The following is a 15039-nucleotide window of genomic DNA, read 5'->3' as shown; positions in this document are numbered from 1 at the left end:
GTCTTCTATGAATGAATGGAACACTAAACACTCATTGCATCTCAGTATTACTCCAGCTCAAACACACCTAACCACAGTTTCCACAAGAATAAGCTCACTTGGGTTGCAATCTGGACAGCAATATCATAGAATAACATTTTACAAACACTGAGAACAAACGAGTGCAATTCATTGTATCTTTACAATTCATCATTCCCATGCTCAAGTATATAATAATAAGCAACTTAACATCAGTTAAGATTTTTTTCCCTGGTATATATGGTGCCTATCACAATGGAGGAAACTCACGTGAGTACAAATATAGTTTACTAAAATCAAAAGACACTTGAAAAAATGTTATTTAAGGCTCTCAAAGATATAAAAATGACTTTTCTAATCGACATGGTTACAGACAAAAATCAGCACATCCAATCTCTTACCATTCCTACTTTTATTTAGGGAAAAACAAACCAGCCATCTATACAAAGCCTCGATATACAATCATTACATGGGGATGCAAGTGTATGTGTCCCGCCACTCTCCAACCTCACCTCCCACGGACACGAGGATGTCACCCAGTGATCCCCTGTTCTGTAAGGGAAATGGGTACAGGTGCATCCCTTCTTTTCTTTACTTTTAATCACTCACTTTCATTAGAAAAGCAGACAAAAAAGTGCATGGGGAACTCACAAGCCATCTCACTCCCCTTCTGAAACCCTTAACATCCCAAATGGAACTCGCTCACCATTTACAAAGACTGCATAGATATTTTAGATTTTTATGTCATTTGAACAAGGCAATCATTCTATGAAATTCCAGGAACTCAAAACAGTTCCTATATTAATATATATGAACTGCTGCCCCCGCCTTGGAAACATCGTGGAACATGGCAGTTTTACAACAATATTTCTGAACTTGAATAGTTCACGTGTCTTTTGACAATAACAAAAACAAGGCATTAAAGAAATTGAACCTCTTTTGCCGAGCACAACCAAAAAAATTCCAAAAATTAATCTGCCAGCAGATTTACATCATTGCCATCGCCAAGAAAAAGTATTTAGTAACAGTCGAGTCAATTGCAAATAGTTAATTTAGCAAATTGGATTGTCAACAATAGAGAGATAAATCAACAACAAATTCCAGTTCATCTATTACAACGAACATAATAATAATTGTGCTGCTCATTTATCATTTGAGATGTGCATTATAATGCAGTTAGGATGCCAAAGAAAATACAAAAATTCATCCAATACTTCTGCGCAGCATGATAGCAAATCAGCATTTTGTTTGACTTTCGACCTTTCTTGGAACACTTCAAGCTGTGAAAAGAATGCAATGTATAGTTACAATCAAGTTATACATTAAGCAAAATTACATTTCTTTGTAAAGGAACCACATATTCCATACAAACTTAGACACAAAAAAAGTTTTTTAGTCTCCCAAGTTAATTATTCTGAACTTCTGCACAATTCAGCCTTAAAGACAAAAAAATGGCATCAGTAACTACAATATCTGTTAGCAGCAAATTTTTTCTATGATACAGGATGAAGCAACCAATTTCTGTAGTCAAACAAGGGCATAGTGGTATAGAAGACATACTATTAGGAATCAATATTGGCCTATATGTCATTCTTTCTCAATAAAACCCAGGGACACACACCCAACCCAAAACCCCAGAGTACCGGGTGTTGGGACATCTCCAGGACGAGTACTCCGCATACCCAAGTACCCCCGCCACCGCTGGAGCTCCCACCATTCCGCGTGGGTGCTCTGAAACTCCAGTGTGGTGTGATGGTGCTTGGGGACTTTTAGACTCCAACAGTCCCTCAACAGCACCATGAATGTGACGAGGTGAGGTCATCTGCGGGAATGAAAAAGTACTTTAACATCCTACTTGAAAAGTGTTATATAAGTAGCTTGCAACTCCCTTCACCTATTGAAGATATTGTTTAATGTTTCAAATATGATTTATCACCATACAAAGCTACCAATTATTTGGACGGGCCATTATCAACAATTGGATATAAAAATTTCACTCCAAGAAATCTTGAGGCCTAGTTTATTTTGATGTAATAAATATTTGAACTTCAGAAAATTTTATTTGTAATGCGAAAAATCTTTACTCAAATTCTGTAATAATTGTTTTCTGAACTAAATTAAAGAATGTTCCCAATGAAATTGTACCTGGTTCGCACTCAGTCTACTTGGGTCTGCCCTAGTTCAACCTAGGTTTGACCCAAAGGAACCAACCTGCTTGGCTTCTGATGGAGGAGCATCTTGGGCTTGCTTGCAATCCTGCATGTTGGAGGTGTTTTGGCGAAGTATTGTGGACTCGATCACCAAATAATGGTGCTTGGTCACTGAAGGGTCTAGTTATGGCCGAGATGCTCGATCGTCGTTGGAGCTCAATGCATTTTGTGGTGCTCGATTTATGTTGGTTGCTCGACACTCTCTGTGTGCTCGGCATAAGTTGGTTGCTCGGCACTCTGTGTGCTCGGCATGCACTGGGAGCTCCACAGTGCTTGGGAGTTAACTGATGCTCGGCTTGGTCTTTCTGACACTCGGCTTGGTCTTGGTTCCTGATGGTGCCAAGTTGTCCATGAGCTCACTTTTGGTATTTAATTCGTGTTGTAATCGACTTCGGGTATTTAAATTGTGTTGTAGCCGACTTGTGGCTCAACATATATTTAATGTAAGGGATTTAATTTAATTTGTAATGAACTAAGCCAACTTGTGGCTTAATTGGGTATAAGTAAGGGATGTTGGGGAGTCTTTTAGAAAGAGGAGAGTAAGTGATCCATCTTGGAGAAGAGGATGCGAACTTTGAAAGGCTAGTGGCTGAGGCTTGAAAACTAGGAGAATGTTTGGTGGGCTTGCGAGCACAAGTTAAGATTTCCTTGGTGATTTTCTTCCAGAGTTCAAATATGGACTAGCTGGGAGTAGTGTTTGGATTGGATCTTGGGGGATCTTGCAAAACTATTATTGTAATTGTTGGCCCTAACCCAGAAGGCCTTACAACCAAGCATATTGCATGTAATCAGTTGTTTTATGAATGAAGAGTTGTGATTTGGTATCACATCTTGCATTATTGTTGCATTGTTTTGGTGTTTCCGCTGTGTGGTTATTTGTTAGGGGCTTGGACATCTCCTTTAAGGATTCTCCTGCCTTGTACTACATCAAATGGTATCAGAGCCAAAGTTTTCCTAAGTGGTAGACAAATCGCCAAAGTCGAGGCAATTTGCACCAAGACATTGGTGAAGGCTGGAGAGATGGTTGATCTAGTGGAGCTGATTGATCTTCTTGATTGTGTATCTATTGATTAGGGTTTGCAAAGATTTTGGAAGATGCCTCTAAGAAGACTGGACCCTGGGGCAATTGATCATCTTAGTGATGTTGTGGAGGAAAGGATCTCAGAGAAGATTAGAGCAGAATTCAGATCTGAGATTGCATTGATGAAGAGTGACATGATTGCTGAAATTGTGAGTGATTTAGGTGGTGTACCTAGGCATGTGGTTACTGAAGATGGTTATGAAGAAGTTGTTGAAGACTTTGAAGTTACTGGATCTAGTGGTGAGGACAGAACTGATCATGTGGAGAGACCCACTGGAACTAGGGTTGGTCAGTTTGCTAGACCTGGATCTCAATTGAAGCTGAAGCATAAGATGGAGGTTTTTAATTTCTCAGGTACTTTGACTCATGAAGACCTGATTGATTAGATTGGCGAATTGGAAAACTACTTTGAACTTGAGGATATTGAAGATCCACTTAGAGTGAGGTTGGCACAAACTAAGCTGAAAGGACATGTTGCTCTTTGGTGGAAAGAATTACAAAGAGACAGAGAGGAGGAAAGTGAAATGAAGATCACTAGATAGAGGTTGATGGTGACTAAGTTAAAGGCTAAGTTCATTCTTGTTGATTATGAACTTGAGTTGCTTAAGAGGTTGCAGAATATGAAACAAGAGGATATGACTGTGAAAGATTATATTGAGGAGTTCTACAGGTTGACTATTTGGTCTGGGCATAGAGAATTGTCAAAGAAGAAAGTAGCTCGGTACATTAATGGTTTGAGATTCATTATTCAGGATGTGGTTGGTATGCTGAATATTTCTTCGGTTGAGGATGCTTATCAGTATGCTCTGAAGGAAGAAGTTAAGTTGAAGAGGAAAAGTCAAGGGAATGCTAGAGGGAAGGTGAAGCAAGATAGCTTGGCAAAGGCTAAATTAGTGCAGAAGGTGAGCCAAATTTGTTAGAAGGACAGGTGGAGGTGAGTTCAAAAGTAATTGTTTTAGATGTGGTGAGGAAGGGCATAGATCTTTTGAATGTCCTCGTGGTAGGAGAGGAGTTGTTGTGAATGAGGTTGTAGTCCAAGATAGTCAACCTACGCAAGGAGAGAGTTTACTAACTCGGCGAGTACTAGTTGGTCAAAGGACATTGGATTCTTGTCAAAGGACTAATTTGTTCAGGGCTTGTTGCAAGTCTGGTGGTAAAATCTGCAAGATGACTGTGGATGGTGGTAGTACTGATAACTTTATTGCTGAGGAGATGGTTCAAAAACTTGGTTTGAAGAGAGTGAGACACCTTTATCCTTATAGGATTGGCTGGTTGCACGGTGAGCATGCTTTGGAAGTGAGGGAGCAGTGCCTTGTTGATTTCCAGATTGGGCAGTATAAGGATCAAGTGTTGTGTGATATTGTGGACATGAACAGTTGTCATGTGTTGCTTGTCAGACCTTGGCAGTACGATTGCAGATTTGTGCATGATTGTGTCAAGAATCTGTTTACTATTGTGAAAGGTGGTAGGAAGCATTCCCTGATTCCTTTGCAGAATGAAAAGTTCACTACGAGAAACCTGAGTATTGGCAACCGAGTTGAGTTGGGTGATCAGCATTGAAAGTAGACATGTATCACACCTAGGATGGATGAGAAGAAGCAGAAGAAGAAGGGAAAGAGTGTGCAAGTTGAAGAGTTGGAGGATATGTATGTGAAGAACAAGTTTGGGATTTATGTGTTGAATCCTAGAAGATGTTCTTCCAGCTACTGAGAACATCTTTTCGCACTTGGGGTGTTTGATGCAAGAGCATTATGGGCTTGCTTGCAATCTTGCATGTTGGAGGTGTTTTGGCGAAGTATTGTGGACTCAGTCATCAAATAGTGGTGCTTAGTCGCTGAAGGGTCTAGTTGTGGCCGAGGTGCTCGATCGTTAATGGAGCTCGGCACCTTCTGTGGTGCTCGGCTTATGTTGGTTGCTCAGCACTCTGTGTGCTCGACATATGTTGGTTGCTCAGCACTCTCTATGTGCTCAGCATACACTGGGAGCTAGGCAGTGCTTGGGAGTTTACTAATGCTCGGCTTAGTCTTTCTCACGCTCAGCTTGCTCTTGGTTACACTTGGTGCCGAGTTGTCTATGAGCTCACTTCTGGTATTTAATTTGTGTTGTAGCCAACTTTGGGTATTTAATTTGTGTTGTAGCCCACTTGTGGCTCAACATAAATTTAATGTAAGGGATTTAATTTAATTTGTAATGAACTGGGCCGACTGCTTAGTTGGGTATAAGTAAGGGATGTTGATTGTCCGTCTCAAATTTTAGCACCATTTGTATGGGGTCTTTATGATCCAAAGTCTCCTGTGAAACCTATGAAACAGTTCCAATAAGAGTTTCACCATCAACACCTACAAGTTGTGGCACACAAAAATGGAAATGTAATTTTTGTGGCACAAAATAGTTTTGAAGCATTATTAGAGTTAATTCACACCACCTCTTTTGGACTAGAAATTGTGTGAGTACATGCAAAATCTTGTCAGGTGCTGAAAATGGCAAGTTTAGAATTGAAATAAACAAAATGTGGGGAATTCCTAATGGTAGTGTAGTTCCAATGCCTGTCTTTGGCTAGTATGCAATAGGTGCACACAATTCAGCAGTTACGGGGGTAGCATGTTACTTCTACGTGTATCTTGCATTAGAAAGTAAGGACTATGTCAGAATCAGCTTCGAGAACTTCATCCATTCACAGTTTAGCAAGGAAGGGTAGGGCAGGGGAAAGTAAGGTAGGAAGTTGTAGGAAGCCCATTGCCGATTTGTTTAATGTCCACAAGATGGTTAGACAATGCCATTGGTACATTCTTCTTTACCAATGGCATCCCTTTGCATGCAGCTTGATCTCCTTATTATAAGGAGTTGATGTCCTTGGTGGCGATGGAGAAAGGACCATCATTTGTGCCACTATCACACCCCTCCAAGATACTTTATATTAAACAGTGGTTTTGTAAATTGAGCTCTAAATGGTTTTAGCTTTAAATTAAACAATGGTTTTGTAAATTGAGCTCTAAATGGTTTTGGCTTTACATTAAACAATGGTTTTGGAAATTGTGCCCTAAATGGTTTTATTTGGAGTGAACTGTGGTTTTGTAGGTTGTGCTTGAAGTGGTTTCTGGTTTAATTTTAAATGGTTTTGTGAATTATGCCACAGGTGGTTCTGCATGAAATAATTTATGATTTTGAATTATCCTTATTTGTATAATGAATTTAATTTAATTTTAAGATGTTATGGTTAATCAAGTCTAGTACATTTAATTATTATTTTGCATTATGTATGTCTCTAAATTTACCATAATATGATAACAGACTGAATGCTATTGTACTGCAAGTGGGTGCAGGATCGATGCAGCCTCCAAAGGATGGGAAAGGTATCATCGGGAAAGATGTTTGGTCACCTTCGTAGATCAAATTTCTGGTAAGAAATTGAAATGGATATGTTCATCTTTAGCTTTGATTAATGTGCATGACTCTTGAGTCAAATTGTTACCCCCACTTGCACCATATAGGATATGTTGACCAGGTATAGCTTGTAAGGGGTTCTAAAAACATTATTAGGGTTATCCCAAAGCAAAATTTAATATGTGCCAATTTAAAATATGTATGTTTGGGTAAATATGTCAGCTATATGAACATATTTACCCATATTTCTCTGTGTGCTCGGCATGCACTGGGAGCTCGGCAGTGCTTGGGAGTTTACTGATGCTCGGCTTGGTCTTGGTCCCTGTTGGTGCCGAGTTGTCTGTGAGCTGACTTTTGGTATTTAATTCGTGTTGTAGCCAATTTTGGGCATTTAATTTGTGTTGTAGCCGATTTGTGGTTCAACATATATTTAATGTAAGGGATTTAATTTAATTTGTAATGAATTGGGCCAACTTGTGGCTTAGTTGGGTATAAGTAAAGGGTGTTGTGGAGTCTTTTAGAAAGAGAAGATTAAGTGATCCATCTTGGAGAAGAGGATGCAAACTTTGAAGGGCTAGTGGTTGAGGCTTGAAAACTAGGAGATTGCTTGGTGGGCTTGCGAGCACAAGTTATGTTGCCCACACAAGTAAATGTCACAATAGAATTACCCAAACATACATAGTAAATAGAATTACCCACACAAGTAAATATGTGTTATGTGAATGCTTTGACTATATGAACATACATGTTTTATATTACCACTTGCTAGCACTAAGGCATTCCGGTGTAATGCATAACGACGCACTAAGTAATGTTGATGAGAAATTGTACAGCCATATTTATTAATGCTTAGTTAAGTCCAACTTGATCATGTCCAAGTCGTCACCTTTCAATAATCCTATTTAATTTAATTCTTTGGTTAATGGGTGAGTTGTCAGGAAAGCTTGGCTCCATATATTGAAATATTTTTGGAAAACATGAAGGTAAAGGATTTTATCGGGAGAGAGGGAATCTGATTTTGGAACTTCCAAAAACAAAAATGATCCCTAGCATGCAAATACATTCTTGAAGCACGAAGGGTGGTAGTGGAAATAGTGTGCCCACTCATTGTGAGTTAGGGATGCACCTCCTGCCAATATAATGAGGATGAGAAAACAGCTTTGAGCAGCAACTCTTCTTTCTATGTTTGTAGTTTTGCATTCTTTGCAACTGCACACTATCATGAACCTAGGAAAAATAAACATTGCACTTTGGGTAGCTTGGGACTCAGGTGGGGATGAGATACTTGCCGAGCCTTTTATGAGGAAGAGCTAATACAGACCTTGCAGTCTCTCAGCCAGCATGTCCAGGCACGTGAAATTGCAATCGCTTTATTACTTTCTTTTGAATTGAATGAACTAGAAAAGTCAAGTTGCCATCGTAGTTTCCTGTTCAAAAAGGTTCTGATAATCACATCCCAAAAGAATGGAACGTTTCTGCTATTTTGTCTTGTTTATATCTGAAGTTCTAGTTTTATGCTTAAACATGAATGGAAAAATAGAAGTACAGTTAGGTGTTGCATAGTTCAAATTAAAAGAATCTTTGAAGATGAAATTAGCAGAGAGAAATTGAACCAAATCTTGATCTGGTGCTGGGCAGCATGCCCAAAGTGCCGCTCAGCTATTTCAATAGCATATAAACTTTTAGACATGCAAACTTACGTTGCATGCATTTAAGGCATTCTCTTGATCATTTTTATGTCTCAACTCTCAACAGAAAGGACTTAAGCCAAAAGAAAAGTAATATGAAGGGTGACTAAGCTGTTAATGTTCAGACAGAACCGATGCAACCTGAAAGAATGGAAACAATAACCTTTAATGCCTTAACAATAACTGAGACTGCTTCACGTGCCATGTGTGAACTGGTTCAGTATAGGCAGTCCAACATAGCAGCAGACAAGTAGGAACTGTAACAATAGGTTCGATTTGACCAATATCTAAAGCATGATACAATAGCAATGATGTACTAAGAACATGCAGTTTATGGACGGTACTCCAGGTTAGAGAATACCTATCAACACTTGTAGAGAGCAACCTTACAAACCTACAACATTAGAAAGGTCATGCACAATGTAAGCACTAAGCCCAAGTTAGGACACCCTGGGAAAACCAACCATAAACAAGTCAGTCACTTCACATACGCTGTAAAAGTTGATCTATGTGAGTCAGATGTAAAAGAAAAGTCTCAAATTATTCATAGCTGCAATCTAACCTAATAAGAGTAATGCTAGTGATCCAAGCTCAGTGGATACCTAATAATTGTAGTTTAGACAATTGAATTTAGATGGTGCAAGTCGATAATGTGTGGACTGATTCCATGCTTGCCATGAGTATAAATCTTTGGCCAAGTTACAACAGAACTTGTCGGTGCTTGTCAATCTCTAATTCCCAGATACAACTTCGTCAGGAGTTATGCCAAGTTAGCAGAAGCTTTAGGGTGTTACCGACTAAGGTTGTAGGGTAACACCAGTTCCAAATGACTCGATCCCTTACCACGTACTTTTCCCTTGCAAAGGACCAGGCACACTCCAACTAGAAGTGTACAAAGGAGGTTCAGGTTGATCCATGGTTCGGTGGTTAAACGCCCCAATGATACTCCCTTGGGGAGGTTTCTGAGTGCATTGATTCCATGCTTGGCCAGATAAGGGCGGTTGAGCGTGAGAGGGACCCCAATTTAGCATTGTACAATGAGCACATTTGGCCTATCATTCACTGCAGATAGAAGAAGTTGAACAATCCTTTGCACATGGTTGCCTATGCATTGAATCCTAAGTGGTACATGCCTAGGCCTAGAAGAGATACACCACAGCAGGATGATGAGGTGAAGACCAGGTTCCTTAGGTGCATTGTAAGACGTCTAATGTTGAGATTGCTGGTGAGATTTGTTCAGAGTAGACGGAATTTGACACTCTTACAAGTAATTGCTAATTCAATATTCATTACTAATATTTACTATCTCTAGTTTAGTAACTTCAGTTTTTCTATTAAGTGTATTTATGGCATTATGTTCAAACTTATTACATTCTAGGTTTAACATTCTAGGTTTTACTCGGATTTGGCACAGATGGGCGTTAGAACAATAGCATACAAGCACTCAATTTTGTGATGGAAATATCATATACCACAGAGGGCAAAGATTACCAATCTAGCCAATCGATTGCTATCTCAGGTTTGTAGTTCCTCATTTTTAGAACCTATTCAAGTTCTAAATTTTATCATTTTTAATTTTAAGTTAAAGAATCGTACTTTTCTGATTTTCTCACAAGAACCATTGGTTTGCTATCTCAAATTGATGAGGATGAGATTGCAGCATAAGTCAATGAAGTGCTAGTTAGTGTTTTTTTACCAGAACTTGACCATGAGGAGTCCAATAGTTCTAGTGTAGAGGACTTCGGCTTGGGGTGATGATTAGAGGCCTCCCTTTCTTACATTTTGACATGATTTTGTACTCATTTTGGCTAAGTTGCCGGTTTGGGTTCAGTTCCAAGTTCGAAATTTAAAAACCGGTTCGCTGGTTTGAAAAAATTTTGGAAAGGGTTTTGGGTTCGTTTGGGTTTGTTAGTACAAAAACATGTAAAAATTATTTATATATATATATATATATACATTTTTATGAAGCATGAGTTAAAATTAGAATGTAGCATAGAAGCATAAACACATTTAAACAACAAAAACTTTAAAACACTGTAAACAATAACATATCATAGTGATCATACCATCATATAGTAACATAGTTCAATCAACTTCAACATCAAATATTCAAAACATTTAAAATATCAAGTTCAAGTAATCATTGTTTCACATTCATGGTTTAACTAATGGAATGAAAATCTATTGTCAAAGCAACGCAGGGCTCTAACTTAATTTCTTATCGCCCCTCCCCTATTATGGTAAATGAGCCAGTTGGACCCATCTCTGATTCCTACTCACTGCCTTACCCTTAAATAGTAGGGGTAGGCCCCCCCCATAGAATTGTAGTGTGATTCCTTGTCCATTCAAAAAGGGTGGGGTCGAAGGGTCGGTTGGTTTAAATGATTGAAACTGAGAAAATGAACTTATTTTAGATCTTGTTTAATCTTTCCATTTTGCAATTTTATACCTAGTTTTTAGCTTCTCTTAGATTTTCACAGGTGGTTAATGATGGAAACAAATCACTAAACATTCAAGTCTCGAGAAAATAATGCCAATCAGGATGCACTGAACATGTAAAAGGGCTTTCAAAGCAAAGGCTGAGGCCAAAAGATGAGTTTGGATAAAGTAACATAAACACACAAGGTGTAGAGTTGTCTCAATCATCAAGGCCAGATGCAAGTCACAGATGACTTTGATGGAAGAGATACTCCTTTGTCATGTAATCTAAGTTGAAGGTTGACCCAAAATGGGGAATCAATTGATTCTGTGTTGCCTTATTTCGCTTGTAAGTTATGTACTGATGTATTTATTGGCAAGATGTCAGGGAAATGATGGGTGTAAATTCTCCTTGAGAAAGTCTTCTGAGAAGTGAATGCTTTAGAATCTATAGTATGCTTTGCTTTGTTTGTTGTTTTGTCTTTGTCTGGACACTATTATGTGTTCCCGCTGTTTGCTGGATTTCTGCTCTTTCATTGGCAGTCCCTTAGGCCTCTTGTTGGACATTAAAATTTATCTAATGATCTATCTATTAATAACACCTTTTTAGGTTCCATGGACGCCAAAACATTATACAAAATTGCAAATAAAACACTTAAAAGAGAACCCTGGTCGAACCAAGTTTGAACCGGACCCGAACTTGGAACCGGTTCGAACCAGATCGTGGTTCGGAGGGGGGGGGGGGGGCAGGGAGGTACCCGTGCAACCTAGCATTTTGGTATTGATTATGATTCATTATTTCATATCATGCTACTCTACTCATTATCATGATCATCTTCATGAATTACTATATTTCATATTTGAACAATGAATTTTGAACAAATAGATTAATAGAGTGTCATTACTGAATGGTGACATAATTGTGACCGGGTCAGTTGAATTGGAAAAATGAGTGTGGAAAGCAGAACAAAGCTTTTTAAAAATTCATACATAGCAAGTAGCAGGGTAAAAGGTCTGATCCTATCAACAAAGTTTGGCGATTATATATATCCAGTCAATAATTATTTCAGACAAGAAAACCTGGCAAATAATTATTCAGTCACTTCCAACTACTGTATCTAAACTCTGATTACTAGCTGGTTTGAAAAGTATGGAAATAGAATTCAACATCCACTTTCTCAGCCTACCCCTGCAGTCCCTCAAGGCTTCAGAAATACACATCCTTACTGGTGGAAATTTATTAACGTCAAAATATACAGTCAAACATATAGTTCTAAAGAATAAACAGAGACAACTGGAATGAGGTGTTTGAATACAAGCATAAAATGGTTATGATAGAAGTCTATATGAACCATACAAGGTATCGATCATCATTCTGATCTAAGAAGGTAATGATAAATAATTTGACTGTATATACCAAAAGATAACATCCACATCAAACATGACAACCGCACCTAATTGGAGGATTCAATAAAAATATAATTAAGCAGCATACAAGCGTTGACATCAGCAGGAAATACGAGTCCAGACAGGACGAGGGAATATGAGGGTCCAAATAATGCTTAAAACCTGTATGCAACATCAATATGGTTGAAAGAAAAGTAACGATAAAAACCCAGATTTAAGAGTACCAATCAGCGATAAAGAGGTTTGGCGTATCCAGTATTATCATTATGAAGACATTGCACATGAACAATGACCGGTGGCAGAAAGGTTTGGATATTTACGGCATCATAAGGCTATCAAAAGCATCTTCTCCAAGTCCAAATATGTAGCTGTGCATACAGTGCGGGATCATTGCAACTCAAACATCTGCGAATGTATAAAATCTTCAGAGGTGATTGGAAGCAAGTAACAAAGGCAATATAGCAACGCTTTAAGTGTGGTTCGTCTTTTGTGGTCGCTATAAACAACATAACCAATTATCAACCAAACATATGGATTATGCATTATAACGCAAAAGACATAATAGTTTATGTTATGAAGAGGTGGGATTAATTAATAAGAAGAGTAATATGACTTTTTGAAAGGTCACAATTTTAGAAAAATAGGATATATATAGGGGCAGAGATTATAAACCACATTATTCGAAAAAGAACCATTTATAAATATTTGTAGGAAGGAATAAGGAGCAAAAATATGGCTTTGTAATATGAAGTCAAATATTTGTAATAAAATAGAAGGCCATTTATTTATTTTCTAAAAGGCGAGGAGATTTAAAGTGCAGTTGATTCGTCCTTTATAATCATTTTTGAATTCTATAAACAATTTTGGTCAGATAAGTGGACAAGGTTATCTATGGCATTTTAAACTCGATCATCACAAATATTGTGAAACATTTAATTGTTTCTGAATCTGTGTCCAATCTGTCTCCCCGACCTTAGGAATTAAAGCACAATCTGGACTAGTTTAGAATTGTGTATATATATTTGATCTGTCACCTCTTGATTATTAAACTATTTATAGTTTATGTGCATAGAACATCATAAAGTTGTACGTTATAATCTTCATTGTAGTTGACTTTGTTGCCCGAATAAGCCAAAGCACTAGTCTTTTTATCATTGAAGTATTGGATTTATATTTGAAGTCGTAAAATCTATAACTTCCTTGTTACATGCCTCAAATCCATTGTTAAAAAACTTATACAAAACATTCATTTCAAAACTATAATGTAACTCCATGTTAATCGAGTACAACGACCTTGCCAGTCGAAGAACTCCCAAAGCTTAAATTTTCTATAGAAAAGCTCTAAACCAAGTGATCAGGTTCGAGGAGAAGATCTACCTGCCTAGTGTAGCAGAGCTTGAAGTGCAAGGGAATCAAGGTGATTCTTGTTTGTTGGCCTGAACTAATTGTGGAATCCTATTGGAGAAGTAGCAGGCTCTTGGATTTCCAATCTATTGTTTTGGGAACCAACAAAACTAACTTACTTCTTGTTACAAGCTAGAGTTGTCATTGCACCAAAAGACCCTGTCAGTGCCTGATACCACTATACTTATAGAAAACAGAAAGCAGTTAAGCCATGTGACGAAACCCTAAGGGGAACGTCAGTGTTTAGTCCAACACTTTCATCATTATGTTACATTGTTACTCTTTTGGTTATTCAAAAGTTTTGGTTTGTGTTCAAATTTTTCTATCTCAAGCATTTGGTCTATTATACTGTAAGTGTGAGGCCTTGCTCTGATCCATCGTATCACATCTGATACATTTTATTTTTGACATATTATGACTCAATGTGTTTGAGACACTAATGTGTTAATACCTTAATTATGCAATTAGTGATGATTAAATATGTGTGCAGAAATGAGAAATAGTTATTTAAATGAAAATTTTAATGTTTTAACCAATGTGATTATGCAAATGTAGTTTTAAAATATGAATGTGATGTTATCGAACTACTGATATTCGAATTGAGTGTGCAGGATAATTAACCATGGAATTAATCGGAGTATCGGTAATTGACCCTATGTGCAAACTGTAACACTAAGGTTGAATCCAATAAAGTGATTCGAACCTCGTTGTCTAGTGTTTAATTTGTATCATAATCGGATTGTATGCATCATTCTGTATTTTGTGACATGTCAAATGTTATGTAAAAATAAATCTTATGGTGTCACTTGACACCCATCATATGCATATGTGGACTAACATATCAATTTAGGGTTAGCAAAGTAACCCATCAATCTAAGACTGATTAGTTAGTAACCTAAGTAACCCATCAATCTAAGACTGATTAGTTAGTAACCTAAATTAGTTCCCCTTAATTAGGGTTTAGTGGAAAGGTTACATCCTTAGGGTTTTTGAAGATCAAATATTTCAAGCCACTCGTATAGGTCATAAATTAATCCTAAAAGCCAAAATTAATGCAATTCAAGTGCCCAAGTGGTATGTGTATGGGCTAGGAACTTTTTCAACCCTTCTAGAACTTCTTAGCAAAATGGTGAGCGAGAGCAAAGGAAGCGGTGTTTTTCAAAAATTGAATTTAGGTAAGGGCGGGACTCTGAAGGAATGTCGAGATCGGATCCCTAGTCTAGAACACGGGTCACAGGCGGGGGACAGACAGGCATCTTCTGGCACTAGGGACCAGTCGGAGATCCTGGATGGGGACCCAGTTATCCCCCCCAAGGAGGTGGTCAAGATTCCTCCGCTTCCCAAAGCAGAGCTGCCAACAAAATGGTCTTCTCTATTCAGGGTCAAACCTTTAGGTAAATCATCTTTCCCGCCTGTTAATACTATTCTG

At 38.0% G+C, this 15039-nt stretch overlaps 1 protein-coding gene across 3 annotated transcripts in view; it reads right to left on the bottom strand.

Annotated features, from left to right (window-relative positions):
• Window positions 1-782: 782 nt before the first annotated feature.
• Window positions 783-15039, bottom strand: part of LOC149531673 (lysine--tRNA ligase, cytoplasmic-like) — an 84959-nt gene continuing 70702 nt past the window's right edge. For 2 of the 3 annotated variants that reach the window (XM_089810281.1, XM_089810284.1), the window contains one exon: window positions 1143-1840. In XM_089810281.1, coding sequence (XP_089666407.1) covers window positions 1806-1840 — 35 coding nt within the window. In that variant the 3' untranslated portion in view covers window positions 1143-1805. Of the gene's footprint in view, window positions 1841-15039 lie in introns of all 3 variants that reach the window. The other variant, XM_089810282.1, reaches the window with a different exon arrangement.

This window comes from Cupressus sempervirens, chromosome 11 (genome assembly GCF_028749045.1).
Source record: "Cupressus sempervirens isolate cs-2001-9-10 chromosome 11, ASM2874904v1, whole genome shotgun sequence".
In the NCBI taxonomy this organism is placed as follows: Eukaryota; Viridiplantae; Streptophyta; class Pinopsida; order Cupressales; family Cupressaceae; genus Cupressus; species Cupressus sempervirens.
This window is presented reverse-complemented; position numbering and strand designations above follow the sequence as displayed.